We start from the raw sequence: 24,584 nt of genomic DNA on the forward strand, positions 1-24,584 counted from the left end.
CTATTTTAAGCAGTATTTCCAATGTTCTTACATGTGCAGTCTCTATCTCCAAGCTGGTCAAATGCCCAAAAAAGGAATGATCCAGTTCATAGTGACAGTCACACGCAAGCAAGGTAGAATGACAGACGAACGAACAAATCTTGTCTAATGAACTACATTTATATTACATCTATCTTTTGGGGCTATAAATATTTATGTCATTAGTTTTTTGTTTATTGTATACCATATAAATTATACATCGTAGAAAACATTGTGTCAAAGGAAACAAATAGATATTATTATTACATTTCTGTACAATGCAAAGTCCACTATTACTGATGGGTAGTTTCCTATCTTTGGACAGCTATTCATCGTGGAATTATTATGGAATGACAGTCACTTCATTGAATTTAAAGCTTTTTTTTTTTTTTTTACACAAAATCACAGTGCTTTACCATAATTTTAGAAAAAATTATATAAAACAAATATCTGATAAATTATTCTACAATCACTTTACAATGAGTGGAAAAAATATTTTGGTTTAGAGTGAAATACAATGGAAAATAAAGTAAACTTTTGAAAAATTTATTACGTAATCAGCAGTAAAACAAATAAACATGGAAATGTAGGTTATTATACAATAAGGAGCAAGAATATCCGAAGGTGACAAATCTTGTATATAGTTTGAGTAACCGATCCGCAGCCTCGTAGGGAAGGGGTTAAAGGCCACTTATAAACGGCAGAGGCAAGGGACAGTGACATAGCCCTAGCAAGCAGGACAATGCCCTAGAGACTGATCATATATACCGTATATACTCGTGTAATGTTCGATTTTTGAAGGCCTATTTTTCAGTTGAAAAAGTAAGGGTCGAACATTACATGAGATATATATTTGAAAAAGTAAAAATTTCTGGCCTACCGTTAGGTAAACGTAAGCTAGGCCTACGCGAACATTACCCTAGGCTATGCTACCTACCAGTAGGTAATCGTAGGCTATGTTTACACGTATATAAGGTTACCTACCGGTAGGTAAACGTAAGCTAGGCCTACGCGAACATTACCCTAGGCTATGCTACCTACCAGTAGGTAATCGTAGGCTATGCTTACACGTATATAAGGTTACCTACCGGTAAGTAAACATAGGCTAGGCCTATATATACAGTACTAACCATGTTCATTTAACACCAAGCATATTATTAGCATGGATTTTATTTCCTAAACCATCATAAATAGTTTTTTCCGCTACGAGTAATGACTTTACCATAACGCAGCAGGTATGAAGCTAGCAAACAGTCGGGTTGCGTATGTTATAAGGTGATATGGTTAATGAAAAAATTAGGCTCATTTTATTTTACTTGGTATGGTATATTAATTGATATTAATAATAAACCGCAAAAATTTTTCTTAATTGAATCCACATTTTTTTTTCTCCAAGTTCGAACGCTAGTTTCGGTAACTCCAAACATTTTTAAGGCTTGGAATGTGATGAGGTTATATGGAGTTGGTGGAAGGTTGTTGCAAGCAGTGAAAAGTTTCTACAAAGGTAGTAAAGCATGTGTTAGAATAGGAAATGAAGTGAGCGATTGGTTTCCGGTGAGAGTGGGGCTGAGACAGGGATGTGTGATGTCGCCGTGGTTGTTTAACTTGTATGTTAATGGAGTGGTGAGAGAGGTGAATGCTCGAGTGCTTGGACGAGGATTAAAACTGGTAGGCGAGAATGATCATGAATGGGAGGTAAATCAGTTGTTGTTTGCGGATGATACTGTACTGGTAGCAGACACAGAAGAGAAGCTTGACCGACTAGTGACAGAATTTGGAAGGGTGTGTGAGAGAAGGAAGTTGAGAGTTAATGTGGGTAAGAGTAAGGTTATGAGATGTACGAGAAGGGAAGGTGGTGCAAGGTTGAATGTCATGTTGAATGGAGAGTTACTTGAGGAGGTGGATCAGTTTAAGTACTTGGGGTCTGTTGTTGCAGCAAATGGTGGAGTGGAAGCAGATGTACGTCAGAGAGTCAATGAAGGTTGCAAAGTGTTGGGGGCAGTTAAGGGAGTAGTAAAAAATAGAGGGTTGGGCATGAATGTAAAGAGAGTTCTATATGAGAAAGTGATTGTACCAACTGTGATGTATGGATCGGAGTTGTGGGGAATGAAAGTGATGGAGAGACAGAAATTGAATGTGTTTGAGATGAAGTGTCTGAGGAGTATGGCTGGTGTATCTCGAGTAGATAGGGTTAGGAACGAAGTGGTGAGGGTGAGAACGGGTGTAAGAAATGAGTTAGCGGCTAGAGTGGATATGAATGTGTTGAGGTGGTTTGGCCATGTTGAGAGAATGGAAAATGGCTGTCTGCTAAAGAAGGTGATGAATGCAAGAGTTGATGGGTGAAGTACAAGAGGAAGGCCAAGGTTTGGGTGGATGGATGGTGTGAAGAAAGCTCTGGGTGATAGGAGGATAGATGTGAGAGAGGCAAGAGAGCGTGCTAGAAATAGGAATGAATTGCGAGCGATTGTGACGCAGTTCCGGTAGGCCCTGCTGCTTCCTCCGGTGCCTTAGATGACCGCGGAGGTAGCAGCAGTAGGGGACTCAGCAGTATGAAGCTTCATCTGTGGTGGAAATGTGGGAGGTTGGGCTGTGGCACCCTAGCAGTACCAGCTGAACTCGGCTGAGTCCCTGGTTAGGCTGGAGGAACGTAGAGAGTAGAGGTCCCCTTTTTTGTTTTGTTTCTTGTTGATGTCGGCTACCCCCCAAAATTGGGGGAAGTGCCTTTGGTATATGTATGTATGTATGTATGAACGTTATTTGTCGTTTCAGCGGACAGCGGCTGCAATAACTTGAAGCTTGAATTTTGCAGTAAATTTTTTATATTTCTTGGTAGACATCTTGATGGGTTATGAGTAAATTCTTATTCATATATATTGTGAGGAAAAAAAATGATTAGCATAACGGGTAATTATAATCACAGTAATTACCTGCAATTAACAGTAATGGTAATTTGTTACTCAAAACGATGAACTAATTTTGTTCGCTACTTGTAGTGTTTGCTTGTTTTTGAAAGCTATTAGGCGGTGATGATAATCGGCTGTTTGCAACTAAAGTGTTCGCTAGAAAATGTACGCTGAATACTCAATTGTTATTGTAAACAGATGTTAGTATTTAGGTGTTGTTCCGATTTGTTTTATACATTTTTTTGTCGCACTTGGGCATAACCCTTACTTTGTTGGTAATTATGGTATGCTGGAGATAAAAGACCTCTAGCCTACTGCTAAAATCAAGACTCGAACATTACATGAGGTAGATGATGAATTCATGATTTTGAAGGCAAAATAGGGGGGTCGAACATTACACGAAGTCGAACATTACACGAGTATATACGGTACATATGAGCAGCACCAAAATGCCTCAGCCCCCAAGCTAGGACCAGGGAGGGCCAGGCAATGGCTACTGATAATATAACAGGTAGACCTATAGGCTCCCCAAACCAACACCCTCTTTTTTTTTCACAAGGATGGCGAGGTTGCAGACACTAAACAAACTATTGAGTTTGAGCAGGACTTAAATCCCAGTCTGGCAAGCACCAGTTAGGGACACCTCAAACAGGCCACCCTTAATTTTTCCAGTGGCCAATTAAGACAAATGGTTAGATTGATTCTTTTTTAGATAGTGGGTCCTCCCATGAGTTTATCTCTAGACCCTGGAATGCTAAGGCATAAATCAGGGGATTTATGACTTTAGGTCCTTAAGTAAATTTTCTGACAACCTTTTCTCAAAACAAGCTCTCCTTTGACCAATCAACTAGTAGCTCTTACTCCTACTCAGAAAGACTTTATAGGACTGGCAGAGCAAAGAGTGACCATCATTTGCAAACCAGGGGATCAAAGTAACCAGAAAAAAAATCAATTAATCACATGACCTCTAAACTAAACCTGCCTTTTAACCATTATCACTTTCTGATTAAATAAAAGTTGGAGCTGATGGTTGCTGATGATTTTCATCAGGAAAAGGGATATTCTGGACTCTTATAAACTTAATCCACACTTTCCTTACATGAGCCCTATTTTAACTTATTTTGATAAGTAAATCGATGGATTTATAGATCTTTTGGGTTACGGAGACCTTCAGTGCTGGGGTGAAACCCTTTGAATTAGATTTTTTAGAAAGGTAGGACCAAGAAGGAATATACAGAGCAGGATTGGAGGTAAAGTAGAAGGCTAAAAAGTCAATAGGGGTGGGGGGTGGGGGCTGAAAGGAATAATATGCCTAGCGCACTATTTGTACTTCTTACAATAAGCAATGGAGGCTACAGGTGGCGACACCATAATTTTGCAGGAGACCATATCTAATGCACAAGTCCTGATAAATCCATATTAGTAAACTCATGTCACTTCAAAACTACTGTAGTTCACCACAAAAGCTACAAGATCAAATCCTTCCAGCTTTCCAGATGGTAGTCAATTTTGACTGTTCAGTACAAGTTAATTTTGAGGTGCTTTCTGTGGTATGATATCTGAATATCTGACTGTGGTGGAGGGTTGGCCCTCTCAATCCCCTAACCACTGAAGTGTTGAAGTTCTATGCAACATTGGGTTTCTTGCTTCCGGATATCTGGGCTTCATGGTGTTGGATGTCAAAGAGCCTATATCATATAAACTTTCTAAAGCTAAGGCCATGTTTTTAAGCCTCAATCATTTACACTACATTTAAAAAGTAGGTATTGGCAAAGAATTAAAAGACAACATAACCATGGCATACATCATACATCAAGAAGACACACATTTGAGGCCCTTTCCTATTTGGAAAAGATCTTCATGGAGCAACGTTAGATACAAGGTCTCAGTTTAAATTGCTCTCAGTAGAGGATTTGCTAAAATTACCAATACTATCAAATCACAACTTGCCTCACAGGATATCCCAATAGTTTGTCTAATTTATTCTAAAATAGGGACTAAGCTTAATACTTTTAATGGATATTATAGTAAATTAGATTAAGACTTCTTGATTTTGCAGAGGCACAAAACTCTATAGAGCATACGAGCCTCTATTGCTCAAGAGAAATCAAGTCTCCACTGTATAATAAAGTTTCATTGTTTTTGAATTTAGCTAAATATAGCCATACTTTAAAATTTTCTGCAATCCCAGAATTAATTTTCCTATTTGTCTTTATTTAGAAGTTGGGGGAAACCTTATTTATGCTAACCTTAGGTTTAGTCTTCAATGACTAATATTTTTCATAATTCAGAAATGTGAATTTACAAAATAGTAATGCAGTACAGAAGACGTATGCAAATGGGAGTGAAGAGAAGTGTGAATTTTGTACAATCAACAAGACGTGTATTATGTCTATTCTTACTTATGGCATACACTGCCAATAATAAAACTATAGGCGACCTATAATGTTGACTTAGTAATTCATATCTTTGATGATTTGCACACCATAAACTACTTGGAATTCTAAAAAAAGAATACAATACTGTACTGCGCTATTTAGAAGTTGTACAATTTTTACTGCATTGTTGGATAGGCGAACTTTTAGTTTAATGCCAATAAGGAATTTTTCTATTTCAACTGTAATAAATATGTAAATATGAAATGACTCCATTGAGCATTATAATAACAGAGCCATTTGCTGAATGGTTGCTTTTTTACAAATCAACAACCTAAAGCCATCTACCATGACAGGGTTTTGAATTCTTTTCTGCCTACCTTACAGTGCATAGCTGCTTTTTTTTATTTTAGGGTATCTTGAAACCCATTAACGATATCGGGTGGGTTATCACATTACTGTACTGGTGACATTAGGTCAGTCAAAGGGATGATAGTATTTAAAAAAAAAAAAAAAAAAAGGTTTATATTCAAGGAGATTGTAACTTATCCCCACTAGGCTATATCAGCCATTTCTTGGCAGCCAGTGTGACTAAATAAGAACTATTTTTATAAAAAATATGACCACAAACATGATGAATTTGGAAATAATTCATATTTTGCATATACCTAGTCCTTTACATAGGAGGATTATAATAGCAAAGCTGAAATACAGCAGTTAACATTTAAAATGAAGTGTAAATTGGCCAGTTACCAGCTGGGAGCAGGGAAACCAACCCTCCTTACTTGGTCACTGAGAAGTCACTTCGATTGCAGCTCAAACTTTCAAGGGGGTTGGTGAGGGTGGGAATATATGAGTAAAGGACTCAGGTTTGTATTATCTCATAATGGATTTGGATGGTTCACCCATGTAGCATATACAGGTAGTTGTTGACTAACAATCAGGATAGGGATAAAGAGACAAGAGATCTGGCTGCAAGTCAAACTTAAAATATCCAGTTTCCGTAGATTTACTATGCTGTATCATGATACTGTAATCATCTCAAGTCATATTTTATCAATAAACCAAAATCTTTGTTTCCTTAAATAGTGTCAATTAAATACAACACAAGAAAATCATAACGAGTCTAAATTCATTTCCAAAAATTATAATTATATAAATAGTTAACAGTGCTTTAATAAAACATTCATGTACTTTTTTTTTTTTTTTTTTTAATTTCAGGTGAATTTTAACAAACAAGTATTTTGTTTCACTTGAGGTTGTGATTATGTCAAGTGATGTCTAGTTGCCGCTCTCAAGGATAGATATGTGCACTTGCAAGTAACAGAGTATTGTTTATACTATTTCTCAACTTATTTAAAAGTCTTAACTTTTCCAAGCATCTATATACTGTAGTTAATACAGTATTACATAAGCACCTATGTGTTGAAAGCTATCATAAATTTCATATAATACATTTATAACTATCATTATTAGTGATTTGCATCTCTCTCTCTCTCTCTCTCTCTAGAAAATTGGAAATTGATAGATCAAGTAACAATTGTTTCTTTTAAGAAATATGAAATATCTTTCGGTAGCATGCCTTAATAAGGTTGTTATTTATACAAAAATTGAGGTTACCGACGGCAGACAACGCAGGGTTAATCTTTCACTGTCCAGACCTCAGCGGCAAGAAAAGAAAAATAGAAGAATTGCAGCAACCATATGAAGAGGAAAAAAAGATGATAGGAAATGTTCTAATTAATGAAGAAGGAATAGAAAAAGAAAAAATACATTTATCAGATGTGGAAAAAAAGGGAGAAGAGAAGAAAATAACAGAACTAGATTAAAGAAGAGGACTAAGGCGCCGGTGGAAAGGCAAATACCTCCACCCAACAACTGAACGTAAACAACGGAAAAGATTATAATTTGCTGTTTTTATTTACAAATAAAATACTAAAATGTAACTATTAAATGCATAATTACAGGATACAGTTAAGTGAAACACCACTTTAATCAAGTTCCACTTTACTTCAAATATATTAGCTGCAATTTTTTACCACAGTAAATGGATATACAGTGTACAACGATAGCTAGGACGACCTGGGAGGCGAGAGAGGTAAGTGGCACGAAACACGTCCAGTGTAAAGGAACTTAGGCCATTTGAAAACATCGCTCCGCTAGACTATCGATTTAATAGGTATTACGGTTCTCTGTGTAGCGTGTAAGTGAAATCGCGTAAGAGGTCTGACTGTAGTGCATCAGCGCCCACTCATGACACAAAAGCAACTGATCAGGATCATCGCTTACTTCTCTAAAGCTCGCAATATGAAATGATGAAAGCCTGGAATCAAGAATTGACAGATTCTGGTATTTGGCAGCAAACTCAAGGACAAAGGAAAACAAGACTTGCCTTGAAATAGAAGACATTACAGGAGAGACCATGCAGCTCACTAACTCATTTAGCCAAGGCTAAAGCAAGCAAAAAGACAGTCTAAAGGAACCTTCTTAGGTGAAGAAGGGCTTTCTCCTAGTCTGCCCATAGCCAATAGTCTAGGTATCGCAAAAGACAAAAACCCTTGGCAAATGCCCATGTTCACACAAAGAGTGAAGATTTGTGAACACTTGTAGTACCACTGAAAGCCCGATGCAAGGCATCTTGAACTGGCACACCTTGGTAGTTATGACAAAGCAGATGTAGTTCCTGGAGGCCGTTTGTGCTGGGGATCTTGAAGTATGAGATCTCCATCTTGAACACTGTCTGAAGCCCAAAATCATTCAAGGCTGAAAAGGTCTATGACTGGTCTCCAGCCTCCAGAGGCCTTTTCAACAAGAAAAAGTTGACTGAAAACGTTTGGGGAGCCGTCGTGGACCTCTAATAGAACGCCCACCTCTAGCATGGCTTGGAATTCTTCCCGGAGGATAAAGTCCTTTGTTGATCCACCATTACTCTTGGTGGAATTAAGGAAGGGGGAGAGCTGATGAACAGGAGGTATCCAGAACAAAGGACGCCTTTCTGCTCCTTGGTACCACCATCACTATCATTTTGCTTGCAGGCATCAACCCACATGGGAGGATAGCCTCCCTATTACCCATTAGTCTAGGCATCGCAAAACACAAAAACCGTTGGCAAATGCCCATGTTGACACAGAGTGAAGACGTAAACACTTGTGGTACGTCAATGAAAGCCCAAAGCAAAGTATCTTGAACTGGTACACCTTGGCGGCTACGACAAAGAGGAGGTACTTGCCGGTTGTATTGGGATCTGGAAGTATGTATCCTTTGGATTGATTGTCATCATGAAGTCCAAAGGCCTGATTCACTTACCTGATCATGGCTGAGGTCTCCATCTTGAACAATGTCTGAAGCACGCACTCATTCAAGGCTGAAAGGTCTATGATTGGTCTCCAGCCTCCAGAGGCCTTTTCAACAAGAAATTACTGAAGAAGCTTCAGGAGCTGTCGTCGATCTCTAGTAGAGTGCCCACCTCTAGCATGGCTTGGACTCCTTCCCAAAGGATGTCCTTCGCTGATCCAGGGCAATAGGATAATAACATTGCCGTTGGTGGAATTTAGGGAGGGGGAGACCTGATGAACAGGAAGTATCCAGACAGAAGGATGTTTTTCTGCTCATTGGTACCACCACCTCCTCCATTTGGCTTGCAAGAATCCACCCAAAGGTGGCCTCATGGGAGGAATGCCCTCCCTAACGCGGTGATCATCCAAGTCTTTTCTCCCTTCTCTTAACTAGCCTTTCTTTTGTCGAACGGAAAATGGGCTGGTTTGTTCACTGTTCAAAATGGAAGAAGTAGGGTCCAAGTACTTTTTAAGAGCTGGTTTCTGAGCTCGCATAGAGGTTGGTGATGACCTAGGTTGTCTGGAAGAGGAGATGGACTGCAGCTGCCAAAAGGAGACAGCACAGTGCGAGTCCTGGTTGGAACTCCTCCACTTCCTGGATGTAACCTCTAACCTCCTATGGAAATACATCAAGAGCTGGACCCTTGAGGGAAGCATTCTTCAAGTTCATTACTTTCCTCTTGCTGATCTGCTTACAGAACTTGGAGGCGACGGCATCCAAACCCAGTTCGACTGGTTGGTTGCTTGGTGGGGCAGGAACTCTAGGGCTCTCCCTCCAGTTAGCACAATGTCCTTGAGATTCTTCCTCTTGTCCAAATGCAACAAGTATTGGTATCAACTAGGTAGTCGACCATGCCTGACCAGTGGTCAATTTAGGAGGCGACCTGAAGTCGCCATGGCTGTGGCCTCCATACTTGAAGCCTCCAATGCTGAAAAGGAGATACAGTATTATGTGCAGCTAGGCAGTCAGCCACGGTACCAGGGGTTAATGCCGCCAATGTAGGATCAAGAGGTAAAGAGAAGCCTCCTGCATGCGGTAGTACTTCCTCAGCTGCATGAAAGCCGAAAGTATTAAGAGGGAGGATATCCCTGCTCTTGAGGAATCTTTCCTTGCAAAGATCTGCGTATCCACCTTGTCCGAGCTTCTGAAGCCAGGATTGACCACAGAAGCCCCAAACGAGGTATGGTGGCCCGAGGTGTCTAGCAAAGTCTGTCTATAGCTGCCTGCATCCCCCTGGTGCGTCTCCCACTCCTTCGACCCTCCAGATGCAATTTAGCACCCAAAGGAAGGTTGAATCTGACTCGTCCTCTTCAGAATCAGGAGCCTTAGGCCCTGCTGACTGGGGAAGAGAACTGTCAGATTCTTCAGAATCACCCAAGTTGTAATCATCCCTCTCGTAAAGCATTCCCAGCCCAGGATGGAGGTTCTAAAAGTTTTTCCTGCGCCTCTCTTGTGGGGAGACTGAGACTGGGGGGTCTCTCGGAACTTGTGAGTCCTGGGACTCATTCCAAGAACTAGGGTCTTTTGGGATGTTAAGCCTGTTCTTCGGTACATCTTTGAGATCCTTCCTCTTCTTGAAGCAGGTGCATTCAGAGAAAGATGAAAGGTAGCTTGATGGGCGGCTCCTCTCCTAGGCAACTTTCAAATGGTGTCTGATGTGGTAAAGTCACTGACCGGTGAATGCCACACTGGGGATCGAGTCCCACTCAAACTCGAGTTTCTGTAGTCGCTGCAACCTTAATATATCCTTGAGAGCTGGGGGGGGGGGGTTGTTTCGGGTGAGCCTATAGGTCTATCTGCTGAATCATCAGCAGCCATTGCCTAGTCCTCCCTCGTTCCAGTTTAGTTGGAAAGGGGGCTTGGGCACTGATCATATGGTATATATTGTTAATCTCTAGGGCATTGTCCTGCTTGATAGGGCAATGTCACCGTTCCTTGCCTCTGGCATTCATGAGTGGCCTTTAAACCTTTAAACTGCTTTACCATGGGTTTTAGTGGGTTGTCATTCCACCATGTCCTTCCTGCACTTCTTATGAGAAGGAGAGAGAGGGAGGTCTAACAACTCATTTGGGGACAGGCGATAATTGTCCACCTGTGACCTCTATTGGAGATAATGATCTCTGATGCATACTGGGCTGATGGTTGCCTACAGGAGGGATCTTCTGTCATCCCTGATTGCATTGCCCAGTTTTATCAGGAATGTCTCCAGGTCGTGCAACTGTGGGATAGGTCGCTCAGGAACATGTCTTTGTTGATGTAAGAGAAGGAACCACAATGGCAGACTCCACCCTAAAAGGCTTCTAGGTGGTGTGCGAGTAAATGAATCAAGTCTAGGGTAAAGCAAGTCACGATGATTTATATCTAGTTGATTCCATCACCAAGGTAAGGTTGAGGAATGCTGAATATTGTTCTTCCAAGGCCGGAGAATCACTCTTGAGACTTCTTTATTCTCCTCCTGATGTACATATCCCATTGGGATGTTAATCATTCCCAACACCCATAACAGGGGCAGGCCTGACTACTGGAATCTCCTCTGTAGGCAGGACACAAAAGGTGAGGATCCATATCCCTTGAGCTCAAAAAGGTGGCGCACTTTTTACCTGACACCCTCAGACACACATCCACAAGCATTCTCACAAGTCACCTAAGTCACAAACATTGGGGAAAAAAGAAATTTTATTAGAAAGGTCTACTAAATATCTGGCAAATAAGAATATTTGCTCTTGCTGAAGGCTGCTATCAAAGTGATTACTGTACTCAGTAAGCAACCAAGGGGGGGTTCCCTGCTCCTAACTAGTAACCACTGGCCTACTACCTACACCTCGTTATAAAATATTAACTGCCGTATTCTAGCTTTGCTGTTATCATTCTCCTACGTAAGGACAAAGGTTTCTATTTGTACCGGAACAAACAGCGAAGCAAAAAAAAAAAAAAATGTATAATTATCAAAGTACTGAGCACTCACCATAATCTATATCTAAACCATGAAAATATTGCTTGCAATTCTCCCACACTTTATTATTGTTGACATGCTATCAGTTCCGATAACAAAAAGAAATGAGGAATGCAGGGGATTTTTTACAGGTAACAAGACTGTGGCGTGTAGGGAAGAGGCAGATTAATAGTTGAGAAGTAGCAGGTCCCTGGATATTGATAGGTGTGGAGAGGCTCTTCGTGATGATGTCAATGGTTGAGTTTGGATAATCGGGAAAGGATAGTGTACAAAGAACGATGGCAAAAAGAATCAGGTTTGTGTCTGGTGGTAAATTATTTCCTCTGACGAAATCTATCATACATCTGCATGCTACTGCTCAATCAGCATTAATTCCTTGTTGACCAGTGGCGCATTAATGCAATCATGCAACTTATGATACTTTCTCCAACACTCGGATTCTAATGTTGTTATGTTCTCCCCAGAGGAGAAACCTGTAATACCATGGATGCATTTGAATCATAGTGTATAGTCCTACACAAAATATACAATGTTCATGTCTACAGATCATCCAAATCACCAGAGATATTCTAAAATACTGTTCACATTGAAATTCCTCAAAAAAAAAAAAAAAAAAAAAAAAAAAAAAAAAAAAAAAAAAAAAAAATTTTATACAAATATTTCATTATGTACAATCCTCATACATACAATAATCTTGACATGTGGCAGAGATGGAGAACAGTAAGTCAGAATATCAGTAGATATGAAAGAAGAAAGCCATAGACCAGAAGAAATGCCCAAATTATTATAGAGAAGGGGCATGGATGAAGGTTGACCAAATAGAAATTCATGCAGACTGTGCACATCAGATCTGATTATTCAATTTGACTTATAATTTATGATCAGACACTGGAACAGATAGGTTATCCAGTAAAAAATTAAAAAGATGCAAAAATATTAACAATGATGAATAACCAATAATTGGATACCAGGGGCTACTTTACAAAATAAAGAAGTGAGTCGATATCTAATTATGGCAATTAATTCCAAAAATATAATCTTACAAAATAAATACAATGGGCAGAGAAAGTAAAATAAACACCTAAAGGGTACAGGATTAATACAAAAAAATTAAATAGAATGTTAACAAAAATTCAAGGAGAGAGAAGGAACTCGACTGTAAACCTAACCTACTCATTAAACAACCAATAGTTTGGATTCTGAACTTGTTCTGACCCACTAAGTGATGAAAAAGCATTTGCAAATCAATGATTTGCACACATTGGATAAACAAAAATTTATGGAATAATCCTATAAATTAATCTCCCTCAAATTTCAAATAACTATCGAATTTAATTCATTATAATCAGCATGTGTAACAACAAGTCAAAAAGGTACTATCGAAAAGAAAAGTTCAACAATGGTAAGACTTTCAAAATAGAACCAAGATTCATCCAAACCAACCGTACTATTAACTTCAATTTCACTTTACCTTTGCCCATGACCGTTAATTTCTTCAGATAGCTGATGTGACTGCGACATCTTTTCATGTGGCCTGTTGTAAGGAGTTTCACATTTTCAGTTATTCAAGGAGTCCTCAGGTTTCAAAACTGTACATATAAGCAATGCTTTGCAAGCTAACTTGTTACTTTTCCAATTGGAATAAACTATTTCATGAAATGTGAATGAAAATAAGACATGTGCTAATTTGATTAATAGAGCAATATAAAAGTAGCTAGTAATTTCAAGTTATTAAATTTTCTATGCAGGATAATACTTTAAATAAGCTTTTCAGTCATCATGAGAAAATTATTTCAGTATAATATTTATCAATTTCATTTCAAGTCTGCAATTTTCTATGCAAGATAAAGATAGTAAACTTTAAATAATCTTTTTACTCATCATGAAAACATAATCAATAAAAGATAAAATTTCTCATAACAGTATGCAAAACATATTGTACATGATAGGCATTGACAGCCTACTAGCAATGAAATTTCCTAAAGATTACAATGCAAATCATTTTTAAAATTCCTTAAAATAACAGTACAGTATAAAAAAATATTAAAGCCATAACTTTTGGAGTGTGAATAAGCTTAACATGGAACTAATTCAAGGGATTTTCCTCCAGAAATTAACAGAAAAGTAACTCAAAATGTTTCACTAAGTAATTTAATGTCCGCACTTTTTCTGTACGCAATGAGCAAGTATTCAGGGATCAGGAATTAAAGAAAAAAACTAAATATTCTACAAACAATACTGGCAACTGGGCAAACTCTGCCATTTTGAGCTTCAAAGTCAATTGTTTATAATTTCAAAGCAAACAAACCATTATTTTACAAGTCTTAATACCAGAGCTACTTAGGAATATAGCATAAATCATATATGATTTCCAATTAATGGGTAAGTGGCATCTTATCTTGTGACAAGTTTCAACATTAATGAAACTTTCAGAATTATTCTCAATACTTCACCCTTTACTCTTGTATACATCCAAAATTCTTAGCTGTGAAACAGAAAAGAAAGGTAAGTGACACTACTGTATATCCTTCACAACTTGACCTGCCAGACTGACGACCATAAAAATCTGTAGCTGATGAAATAGATGTATGATGGATACAGTAATTAAAAAGAAAAAAATGGAGATGTCACATCCTTATGACTCAGTTCCATTTCATTAAACAGCATTTAATTTATAAAAAGTAAAAACAAACAATAACTAAGAACCACTATGAAGTACTAAGGCATATTTTATTTCTAAAACAGAAATATTGCCTTGACTGCCTACTTAACACTTGAAATAAACAATTACAGAAAATTAATCCATAATACTCCTAAGATCATAAACCACAATCAGACTTAATAATAGATGAAAAAAAGCCTTCAATGATGATAGCAAAACAAGTCTAAATTAATGCGGGATCACAAGATACCCGACTCCAAAAACTGAGCAACTGGCAATGGAAGGACTAGGACTTGGGGGCAATGTTCATTTTGCTGGTTATAAATCTTGGTGCAGATAAGCTTTTGAAGGGGTACCTTGTGGCCGTAAGCAACTTCTCATAAAAGTTGCTTTGGAGAAGTTATACATGTACAATATAACTTTATTTTGAGGCATATATAAATGTACCAAAAATACAAAAATATCAATTTGCCAAAACAGTATAGTTATAACTGATACCAGAAGTCAGGAGTTTTGTCATGAAGTCTGTTTTCAACAACCAGGTCACAAAGGACAAATTAATAATTCTTTGAATAAGGCATAGGCCACTAAACTTACTAATACCTAAACTGAGATGTACATGTGTCTGAAAGTAGCTTATCTACACAACTCAATACATAGCCAAGGGCTTTCAAGTCCTGCCAGAAGGTTACTTGATTGATGTGTAAGTGTTTCTCTTCTTCAGACCAGCAATCCAAGGCAGTCTGGTTCCTCAGTTGTGCAGGGCAAATATGTAAACAGAAGTATTTCTGGAAGGTCACTCCACATTCCCATACCTCTTGCTCCACTGGAACAAGATGGTGAAGGGGATTGTTGGGGGATAGTTGGAAGTTGACTGGTGTATCTTTAGACTACTGAAGGAACTGCTGATGGAGACACCCGTGAAGAACAAGCTTCTCCTAAGACAAGAGATGTCATGGTACTGTAGTTGTTGCCACTGTCGAGCAAGTAATTCTCTGTCGAGCAAGTAATTCTAACTAGGAGAGGAAACTTCAAGCTACTTTCCTGTGTCTGCTAATGCAGTCGTCAGATGGAAACTCTCACTGCTGCAGTATATTTGCATTCCCCGGCAACCCTCCGCTGCTTGGGCGTGGGACTGGTGATTTATCACGATCCTAAAACCGTGGCAAAAGCTGAGGAGTTTGTCTCGGCATTGAACAGCTGCCTCTAAAATCAGCCTATCGTTCAGGTATTGCAGCAGAGGAATGCCATTAGCATGAGGCCAAGACAAGAAAAGATTAAACAAACAAGTGAACAATTGGGGTGTGGTAGCCAGTCCTTGCAGTCTGTATTATTACTATTAATATTATTACCTGTGATCTGTAAGGCCCAAAGCAGTTTTTCAATGGATAAAAAACCTTAATACCTAAGGCAGGTCACAAAGTCCTTAGGACCCGGTCACTGGAGGTGTCACCATCAGCAATTAAAAGCGTGGCCTCACTTCAAGGGGCCCTCTTCCAAAGCCTGCCTCAATGACAGGTTAGAGTCGCCTTCCTTCTTTGGTTTTCGTCCAGACAACTCTGCACTAGAGGAAAGTGAAGAAGGTGTAGAAGCTCAAGCATCAGAGGGCAGGATGCAAGAGCCAGGAGACTTCCCCAACTTAGGGGAAGACCTGGAAGCTGAAAAATCAGTCTAGGACTCTTTCTTCCACCTGCCAAACAGACCATTGTGAAAGCAGGCATGCTCTGCACTTGTCGCTGGGGGATAACTGTGAACAGTTATGCTCTCTGCAGGCTCATAAACTGACAGTGATTGTGACCAGGTTTACCAAAGTACGACAGCTCCTTGAGAATTCGATATTTACACCCACTATGAATCTGGAAAGTGAAAAAATAAATGGCATTAATAAAAAGTCAAGCTTTGTTTAGCGCAGAGTACAACCCTACTCAATGCAACTGAAAGCTAAGTGAGCATGCTGGCAAAGGGACGGGGCTTCCTGGACACCGGCCAGTAACTACTGACACCTCTTTACAAATCTTAACAGCAGCTAAGCTGAAATCATACTCCAATTAAAGGACAAGGGTTTGTATTCGTGTTGGAGCAAATGACATTTCCTAACAAAATCATCACACTTTAAATTCATATTTATTTAAAGACATTAACTTTTTATAAGTACTATCAACATGCAAATTTCTGCCACGGGAAGCTTCTACAGGTATTTCATCTAACACTGGCCAAATTGTGTTAGTGTACAAGTGCTCCTAAGAGCTGGACCTAGGCATTGTCAAATCAACCATTTATTTCCAAAACCCCTGGGGAGGAGAGGGTGACCACTTGGGAGAAGAGGGCCTAACTTGCAAACAAGAAAGGTGCTCAACAACAAAGGGCGGAGGAGCGGGACACTTGTCATGCTGAAGGAGCTCGACACGCTCAGCAAACTCAGGTTAAGGGTGCACAGCATAGTAAGCAAACTCAGAAGTCCGACCATAGTCAGCTTCCCAGATCACCTTGAAAGGATCACCAGACTGCTTGGGACTACGAGGAGCCCCAGCCTGGAACTATTCAGGAGTAGATACAGAAGATGCTACAGCTAAGGACATGAGAAGCTCTGGAGGGACACCACCCCAGTCTTGGAGGGGAAGACCATTGTCAACCCATGGGGAGGCTGCCCACTGTGCCCCTAACTGAAGCTCCTCCGAAAGCCGTTCCTAGTGGGGACACCAAAAAGCCCTCAGGGAAAGCAAGAGTAGCAATAGCAGGAGAGATTCCCCAGGTCGTGAGCGTTGTTGCTTTGTTAAAGGAAGCAACAGTGTCCGCATCTAAGGGTTGTCCCGGGATCAGTCGGTCACTTCTCTTTATCGTTCTTCCTCAGGAGGAGACCAAACGAGCAAAGACAACAGGGGAAGGAAAGAGATGCCAGAGTAAGAAGTCGGGAAATAAAGGTGACGTCACATAAGCGGGGTGTGCGAGCTAGTCTAACCCACCCCCAAAACAGCGGTGGGCTTTTAAACCTCACTAAAACATTTAAGGCTGGTTTAAGCTTTCACATGAGTAATATATCCACAGTCAAGAGCAAAGCAAAACGGTTTGTATTGTGTTGGTACAAACCACTTTGCAAATAGGAAAAAACACAAAAGCACAAGCTAAATAGAAGGGGGTGCTATGGCTCTCTTCAACCCCTTAACAAATTTCTATTATTAAAAGGAAGGAAATTCATCAGGCATCAGGCCAATGAATAAAGCTTGACTGTCACAGAACTGGCCAATTCCACCCCCTTAATCCGTCGTATCCTGATGTGGGGTGATTCTCAGGAGATTTGCTAATGATGTCCACAATTGAGAGAGGAAAGTGGTACTGTATTCCTGTCAGAAATAATATGCTTAGGGATATCAAATCTCGCTATCCACACCAAGAGTAAGGCATATACTGTATATGCTCAAGGATACCAAATCTCTCTATCAACACTGAGAGTATGGCATATGTAGCCTACATAAAGCCAACGAGTGGAGAGGTCGATGACGGTAAACAGATAAAGGTGTCCTTGTGATGTGGGTAGGGGACCTATTACGTTGATGTGAATGTGGGCAAAACGACGCTGGGGTTGAGGAAAGGTGCCCACTCATGAATCCCTGTGCCGATGTACTTTTGAAATTTGGCATGAAGTACAGGCACATACCCAATCCTTAGCATCCTTAGTAATACCATACCAACTGAACTTATCTTCAGTAGCTGTGCAATAGATTGGCGCGAGGGATGTGAAAGGCCATGAATGATATCAAACGCTTGTCGGCGCATGGGAGCAGGTATCCATGGTCGTGATCTGCAGGTATTGACATCACAGAAGGTGGTGGTGTTGGAATCGTCGAGGGCGATATCTTCTGAACAAAGGGATGTGCCGGATGTCCTATATGGTTGGTACTCTGGATCTTTTCATTGAGCTTCTGCCAAGGTGTTGTAATCCCAGGTGAAAGGTGGACAATATTTCTTAACAGGGCATCAGCAACAGGATTCATTTTCCCAGGGACGTTGAAGGGTGCAATTGTATTCAGCTACAGAGGAGAGATATCGGCGTTGACGGACGGACCAGGCAATGGACTGTTGTGTGAAGGCGTGCACTAGAGGCATGTGGTTCGTGCAAATGACGAACCTTCTAAGAAGTGGCGAAAATGACAGAGAGCAAATTGCACCGCCAGCAATTCGCAGTCGAAGGTAGAGTAGCCGGAGTCTGCCTAGGACAGTTTTCTACTGAGGGCCAATGGGCGAGGCAAGCCGATGACCACCTGCTTGAGTACTGAAGCAACAGCAATGTCGCTGGCATCAGTGGAGAGGAGAGGAGCATGTGGAACAGGAAAAGTCAGAGTAGCAGCATTTGATAAAACATTCTTTGCATTACAGAAGGCCACTTCTTGAAAGGGGTCCCATTTCAGGTCTTTTGGCTTGCCTTTAAGGGAGGCATTGAGAAGAGCAAGAGTGGCGGCGATGGCTGGCAGGAAATGGTGATGATAATTGATCATGCCCAGAAATTCTTGCAGTGCTTTGACGGTCAAGGGAGTGGAGAAGTTCTGAACAACCTGATACCTTCTCACGGAGAAGGTGGACTCCTTCAGAAGTGATGCAGTGGTGGCCTAACGATACTTCATTGATGCCGAAGGTACACTTGTCGTACTGGACTACAAGGCCGCTCTGTTGTAGGCGGTCGAGCACGATACGTGACGGAGGCGTTCCTCTTTGGAGAAAGAGAATACAAGTATGTCGTCCACATAGCATATACAGAATGGGCGGCTCCCTAAGATGACATCAATGAGGTGTTGAAAAGTGATCCCAGCATTACAAAGGCCAAAACAGGAGTAATTGATGGTGTATGTACCAATGGGAGTGGTGATGTCAGTCTTGGGGATGTATTCTGGGCACCTGATTAAACCCCTTCATGAAGTTGAGCATGGAGAAAACCTTTGCTTTGTGCAAGTAGGTCACGTAGGCAATGTTTGGGAGGGAGTAGTGATCCGGTTCTGTCTGCATGTTCAGGTGCCTGTCGACGGATGCAGTGGGCCATCCTTCATCAGGATGTGTAAGAGTGACGACCATGGATTTGAGCCCTTTTGCCAAAGGCCCAGTTATTCCATTTCAGCAAACGTGTGTTTAGTGACAATCCGGTGCCGGATGCCTGAATCTGGTGAACACTGGGGGACCATGGATTTGAGCCCTTTTGCCAAAGGCCCAGTTCTTCCATTTCAGCAAACGTGTGTTTAGTGACAATCCGGTGCCAGATGCCTGAATCTGGTGAACACTGGGGGACCCGTCATCTTGATATGGTGATAAATACCATTTTTGGTGCGAAACTTGGGCGTTTGGCTAATTTCTGGACGGAAAACTTCCAGGTACAACATGAGGAGGTGGGCGTAGGCATCCATGGGTGCACTGATGTGGAGAGCGAGGTCCGAGGGGATGGGTTGAAGAGGTGTTGATGAGTAAAGCTGGCCATACACGCAGAGGATTAGCACGCTGATTTAATCGCAATTGGCGCGTTCGCGTCAATCCTTAACGTGTATGGGGGGTAAACAGGATAAACCCGACACGACTAGCCTGTCCTCTCATCCTGTCAGCATGTTTGACTGGACAGGCCAATCCCATCATGATTGGCAGTATGGCCCATCAGTCTCGTGCGTGTGTGGGCACGGTCTAGCATGCTGACGGAGTTGAATTGCCTATTTTGACACGTACAGCATTCCATATTTCGTACCTTTATCGGAGCACTTTCAATATTACTGTATAAAGATAAACTGATTGAGTGTCATAAGTTTGTAATATCATACACTTCATTGCTCTTTATTTCAGGTTTTCCCTTCACATTTTCATTCACCAAGTTATGATTTCCATAAATTTCCTCTCCTTTTCATAGTATACTTTAACTTTAAATTAAAACCACACAGTACTCTGCCTTATTCGTGTAATAGCATCTTGTATTCTGATAATAAACAGATACTGAAACTAAAGGAAAAAAATTGATATTGATTTAGTTTCATGAATTCTCTTCATGGGAAAAAACGAAGGTGTAAACGGATTTTGAGCCAAGCGAAAAATCTATTTTTGGGAGAGATAACCATGTCGTCCTGATGGAAGGTTCCTATAAGTAGCTTCCAAGGGATATATGAACTACAGTGATATTCCCAGAGAATTTACCTTTAGGTCTCCAGAATTCTAACTCCTGGCGCAAATATCCTTAAAATTCTCTTAAGGATATTGCATAAATTAGGGGACGTACATCTTGATACAACACATAGCAATCTTCACCCCGAATAGCGTTTTCGCCTCGAGGGGAAAGAGTAGCAAATTAGAAGGGGAGCCGTGATCAAGGTTACCCTTCCTCCCATACTACTAATGAGTATCTGCACACCACAGAGCGTCTGAGTCACCTCTCAGATTTTTCGTTCTGTCCACATATAACCGCAATGCTCTTACTGGACAGAGCACCTTCTCCAACTCATCTCCCACCAAATCATAAAGGTTAGGGAGCTCAAAGGATTTGGGCCATGGCCAAGTCGGATTTTCATTCTTGGCCAAAAACCCTAGTTGTAAGGAACAAATAGCTTTTCCATCCAGAAAACCAATGTTCCTGCTTAAAGCGTGTACTTCACTTTCTCTTTTAGCAGTGGCTAAGCTAACCAGAAACAAAGTTTTTAAAGTTAAATCCTTAAAAGAAGCAGAGTGCAAAGGCTCAAACCTGTCACTCATGAGAAATTTAAGCACCACATCCAAATTACAGGCAAGAGGAGCCGATTGAATTTTCTTGGTGGTATCAAAAGATCTAAGTTCCTGTGCCTAAAAACTGTCGCCAACATACTCCTGTAACCTTTAATTGTAGATGACGAGAAGTTGTGTTTATTTCTAAGGTCTATGAAGAAATCCGCTATCTGGGTTAGAGAGGTACTGGATGAAGAAATAATGTTAGCCCTGCACCATTCTCTGAACACCTCCCACTTGGACTGATACACCTTAATGGTGGAAGACCTCCTTGCTCTCGCAATAGCCTTGGCTGCCTTCTTCGAAAATCCTCTAGCTCTAGCGAGTTTTTCGATAGTCTGAAGGCAGTCAGACGTAGAGCTCGGAGGTTTAGATGGTTTCGAGCCAAATGAGGTTGTCTGAGAAGATCTGGTCTTAAGGGAAGGCTTCTCGGGACATCTACCATCCATTCCAATACCTCTGGAAACCAACTTCTTGACGGCCAGAACGGAGCTATCAGCGTCATCCTGGTTTCTTCGTGAGATACGAACTTCTGTATCACTTTGTAGAGAATCTTGAATGGGGGAATAGCATAAACCTCCATGTGCGACCAATTCATTAGAAAGGAGTCTATGTGGAAGGCTTCGGGATCTGGTACTGGTGAGCAGTAACACTCCAGTCTCTTTGTCTTTGCGGTTGCAGAGAGATCCACGAGAGGACGACCCCATAAATGCCACAGACTTTTGCAAACGTCTCGGTGTAAAATCCATTCCGTGGGTAGAATCTGACCCCTCCTGCTGAGTCAGTCTGCGCTCACATTGTTGACTCCCAGAATAAACAGAGTCAAGAGAGTTACTTTCCTTTCCTCTGCCCATATGAGAAGAGGTCTTGCTATCTCGTACAAAGTCCACGAGTGGGTCCCGCCTTGTTTTGTTATGTAGGCCAGAGCTGTAGTGCTGTCCGCGTTGATTTAGACTACTTTGCCCCTGATATGCTTTTCGAAGCCTTTGAGGGCCAGATGAATTGCCAAAAGCTCCTTTTGATTTATGTGGAGAGATGTTTGCTCCACTGTCCAAGCTCCCGAGAGTTCCTTCTTCCCCAGTGTTGCCCCCCACCCCGAGTTTGAGGCGTCGGAACACAACACGAGGTCTGGGCTCTTCTGATGTAAAGACAAGCCTTCCTTCAGTCTGTGTTCGTTGTTCCACCACTGAAGATGAGACTTGATGGAGTTCGTGATGGGAACTGCTTCTCTGTCGAGACTGTCCCCTTTCTTCCAATGACAATCGAGATGAAACTGAAGGGGACGCAAATGTAACCTCCCTAGAGTCACGAACTTCAGAAAAGCTTGGATCTTTTGGAGAGCTGACTGTATTCTCACAGGCGACGGAAAAGCCCGAAAACTCCGACTGTGAATCTCCATTCCCAAATAAAGAATCTCCTGGGATGGAGTCAGTTGCGATTTTTTCGAACTCACCAGGAGGCCCAGTTCCTTGGTTAATTCCAGAGTTATTCTTAGGTCCTTCAAACAACAATCGGCTGAGAAGGCTCTTATCAGCCAATCGTCCAGGTACAGGGAGGCCCTGATCCCCCTCGAATGCAGCATGCTTGCTACATTCAGCATGATCTTTGTAAACAATTGAGGGGCCGTGCCGAGTCCGAAACAAAGAGCCCGCAATTGGAAGACCTTGTTCCCGTCCATGAATCTCAGATAACGTCTGCAGTTGGGATATACTGGGATATGGAAATGGACATCTTAGAGGTCTATCGAGACCATCCAATCGTCCCTCCTTACCGCTGCAAGAACTGTCTTCCGAGTCTCCATTGTAAACGTCGTATTCTGGACGTAACCATTTAGAACACTTACGTCCAGAACCGGTCTCCACTCCCCCGAACTCTTAGGGGACTAAGAAAATTCGGTTGTAAAACCCTGGAGATGTTACATTCAGCACTTCCTCTATTGCTTGCTTTTCTAATAATTGAGACATCTGAAGCCGCATGGGTTGCTTCTTCGGACCCTCCCTGTATTTGGGCGAAAGATCCACCGGATCTGTTACAAATGGAGGAATCGATAAGAAAGGGATCTTGTAACCCTCCCTTAACACTTGAACGGACCAGGGGTCCGCACGATTCCTCTCCCAGGCCTTCCAGAAGTAGATCAGCCTGGCACCCACTGCTGTCTGAAGGATAGGGCAGTCAGACTCTACCTCGGCCAGCCTTGGTTCCTCTGCTCCTAGGTTTTCTGCTGTCTGGTTTGAAAGAACCCCTTCCGGAAACTTTACCACAAAAGGGCTGAGATGGCCGAACACCCGTAGAGGCTTCCTTAGGCTTACGAGAAGTAAAGGTAGAAAGCAAAACTTTCCTCGCCGTGTTGGTCATCAAATCATGCGCGGCCTTCTGGGTAAGAGCAGTTGGAACCTCTCCTACCAAATCTTGCAGAAGTAAGGTAGAAGACAAAGGAGCGAACAATAGTTCCACTTTCTGATAAGGAGAAACCCCCGTCGAGAGAAAAGAACTCATAGTGGCCCTTTTCTTAAGGGTTCCAGCTGTGAAAAGGGCAGCTAACTCGTTAGAGCCATCCCTCACACCTTTGTCCAAGCAGGACATCAAATGAAAAAGGCCACTAGTGTCTGTGTCCTTCATATTGGATATCCTCATACTTAAGGCTCCCAAAGACCAGTCTAGGAAATTCAGCACTTCAAAGGCCTTAAACAAACAGTTAACCCTTTTACCCCCAGGCTCTTTGGAAATTTCCAACCCTTAACCCCCAAGGGGTTATTTTTTTCCCAGCACATTTTGCAGTATATTTTTTTTAAATTGCTCTAACAGCCTTAATTTTTGTCATAGAGAGGTCAGGTTGGTCTCATTCTCTTGGAAAATGGCTGAATTTTTTCAAAAAATTATCAAAAATATGAAAAAAAAAATATTTATAGCATTTTTTTGCATGGACGTACCGGTACGTCCATGGGGGTAAAGGGATGGGTTTTGTGAAACGTACCAGTACGTCCTTTGGGGGTAAAAGGGTTAAGTAAATGGTCGAACTCTGCCACTGACCACCATACCTTTGTTTTCCTTAAGGCCAGACGACGAGACGAATCCACCAAACTCGAGAAATCCCCCTGGGCAGAAGAAGGAAATCCCAAGCCCAGGACTTCACTAGTCTCGTACCACACACTGGATTTAGAGGCCAATCTTGCCGGAGGAAAAGCAAAGGCTGATTTGCCAATAGCTCTCTTCTTGTCCATCCAGGAACCCATTACCTTTAAGGCCTGTTTAGAAGAACGTGAAAGCACCATCTTAGTATAAACAGGCACTTTGGTTGCTTTACCCAAGATAAATTCTGATGGAGGAGAACGAGGGGCCACAGGGGTAAAATGTTCAGGAAAACCCTCCGTAAGAATTAACATAAATTTTCTAAGATCAACAGCATGTTGATAATGTTTATCTTCTTCATGATCAGAAACTTCCTCTAAAGGTTCGTCCACATCGGACTTTTCTTCAAGTTCATCTTCTGGCAGTGCAGCAACTGCTGCAGCCTGAATTGAAGGAACAAAGTCTGAATGAGACTGATTGCCAAAATCACTAACTGCATCCAACCGAAGAGGAGAGGTAGAGATCGACTGATGTGTGACATGGACAGG

General features: G+C 41.3%; 1 protein-coding gene across 5 annotated transcripts in view; it reads right to left on the bottom strand.

The window, feature by feature from the left end:
- Positions 1-24,584, bottom strand: part of LOC137628299 (heterogeneous nuclear ribonucleoprotein A3-like) — a 68,235-nt gene that overhangs the window by 20,802 nt on the left and 22,849 nt on the right. For all 5 annotated transcript variants that reach the window (XM_068359486.1, XM_068359463.1, XM_068359492.1 and 2 more), the window contains one exon: positions 13,057-13,119. In XM_068359486.1, coding sequence (XP_068215587.1) covers positions 13,057-13,106 — 50 coding nt within the window. In that variant the 5' untranslated portion in view covers positions 13,107-13,119. The remainder of the gene's footprint in view (positions 1-13,056; positions 13,120-24,584) is intronic.

The sequence above is a fragment of the Palaemon carinicauda genome, chromosome 2 (genome assembly GCF_036898095.1).
Source record: "Palaemon carinicauda isolate YSFRI2023 chromosome 2, ASM3689809v2, whole genome shotgun sequence".
Taxonomy (NCBI): Eukaryota; Metazoa; Arthropoda; class Malacostraca; order Decapoda; family Palaemonidae; genus Palaemon; species Palaemon carinicauda.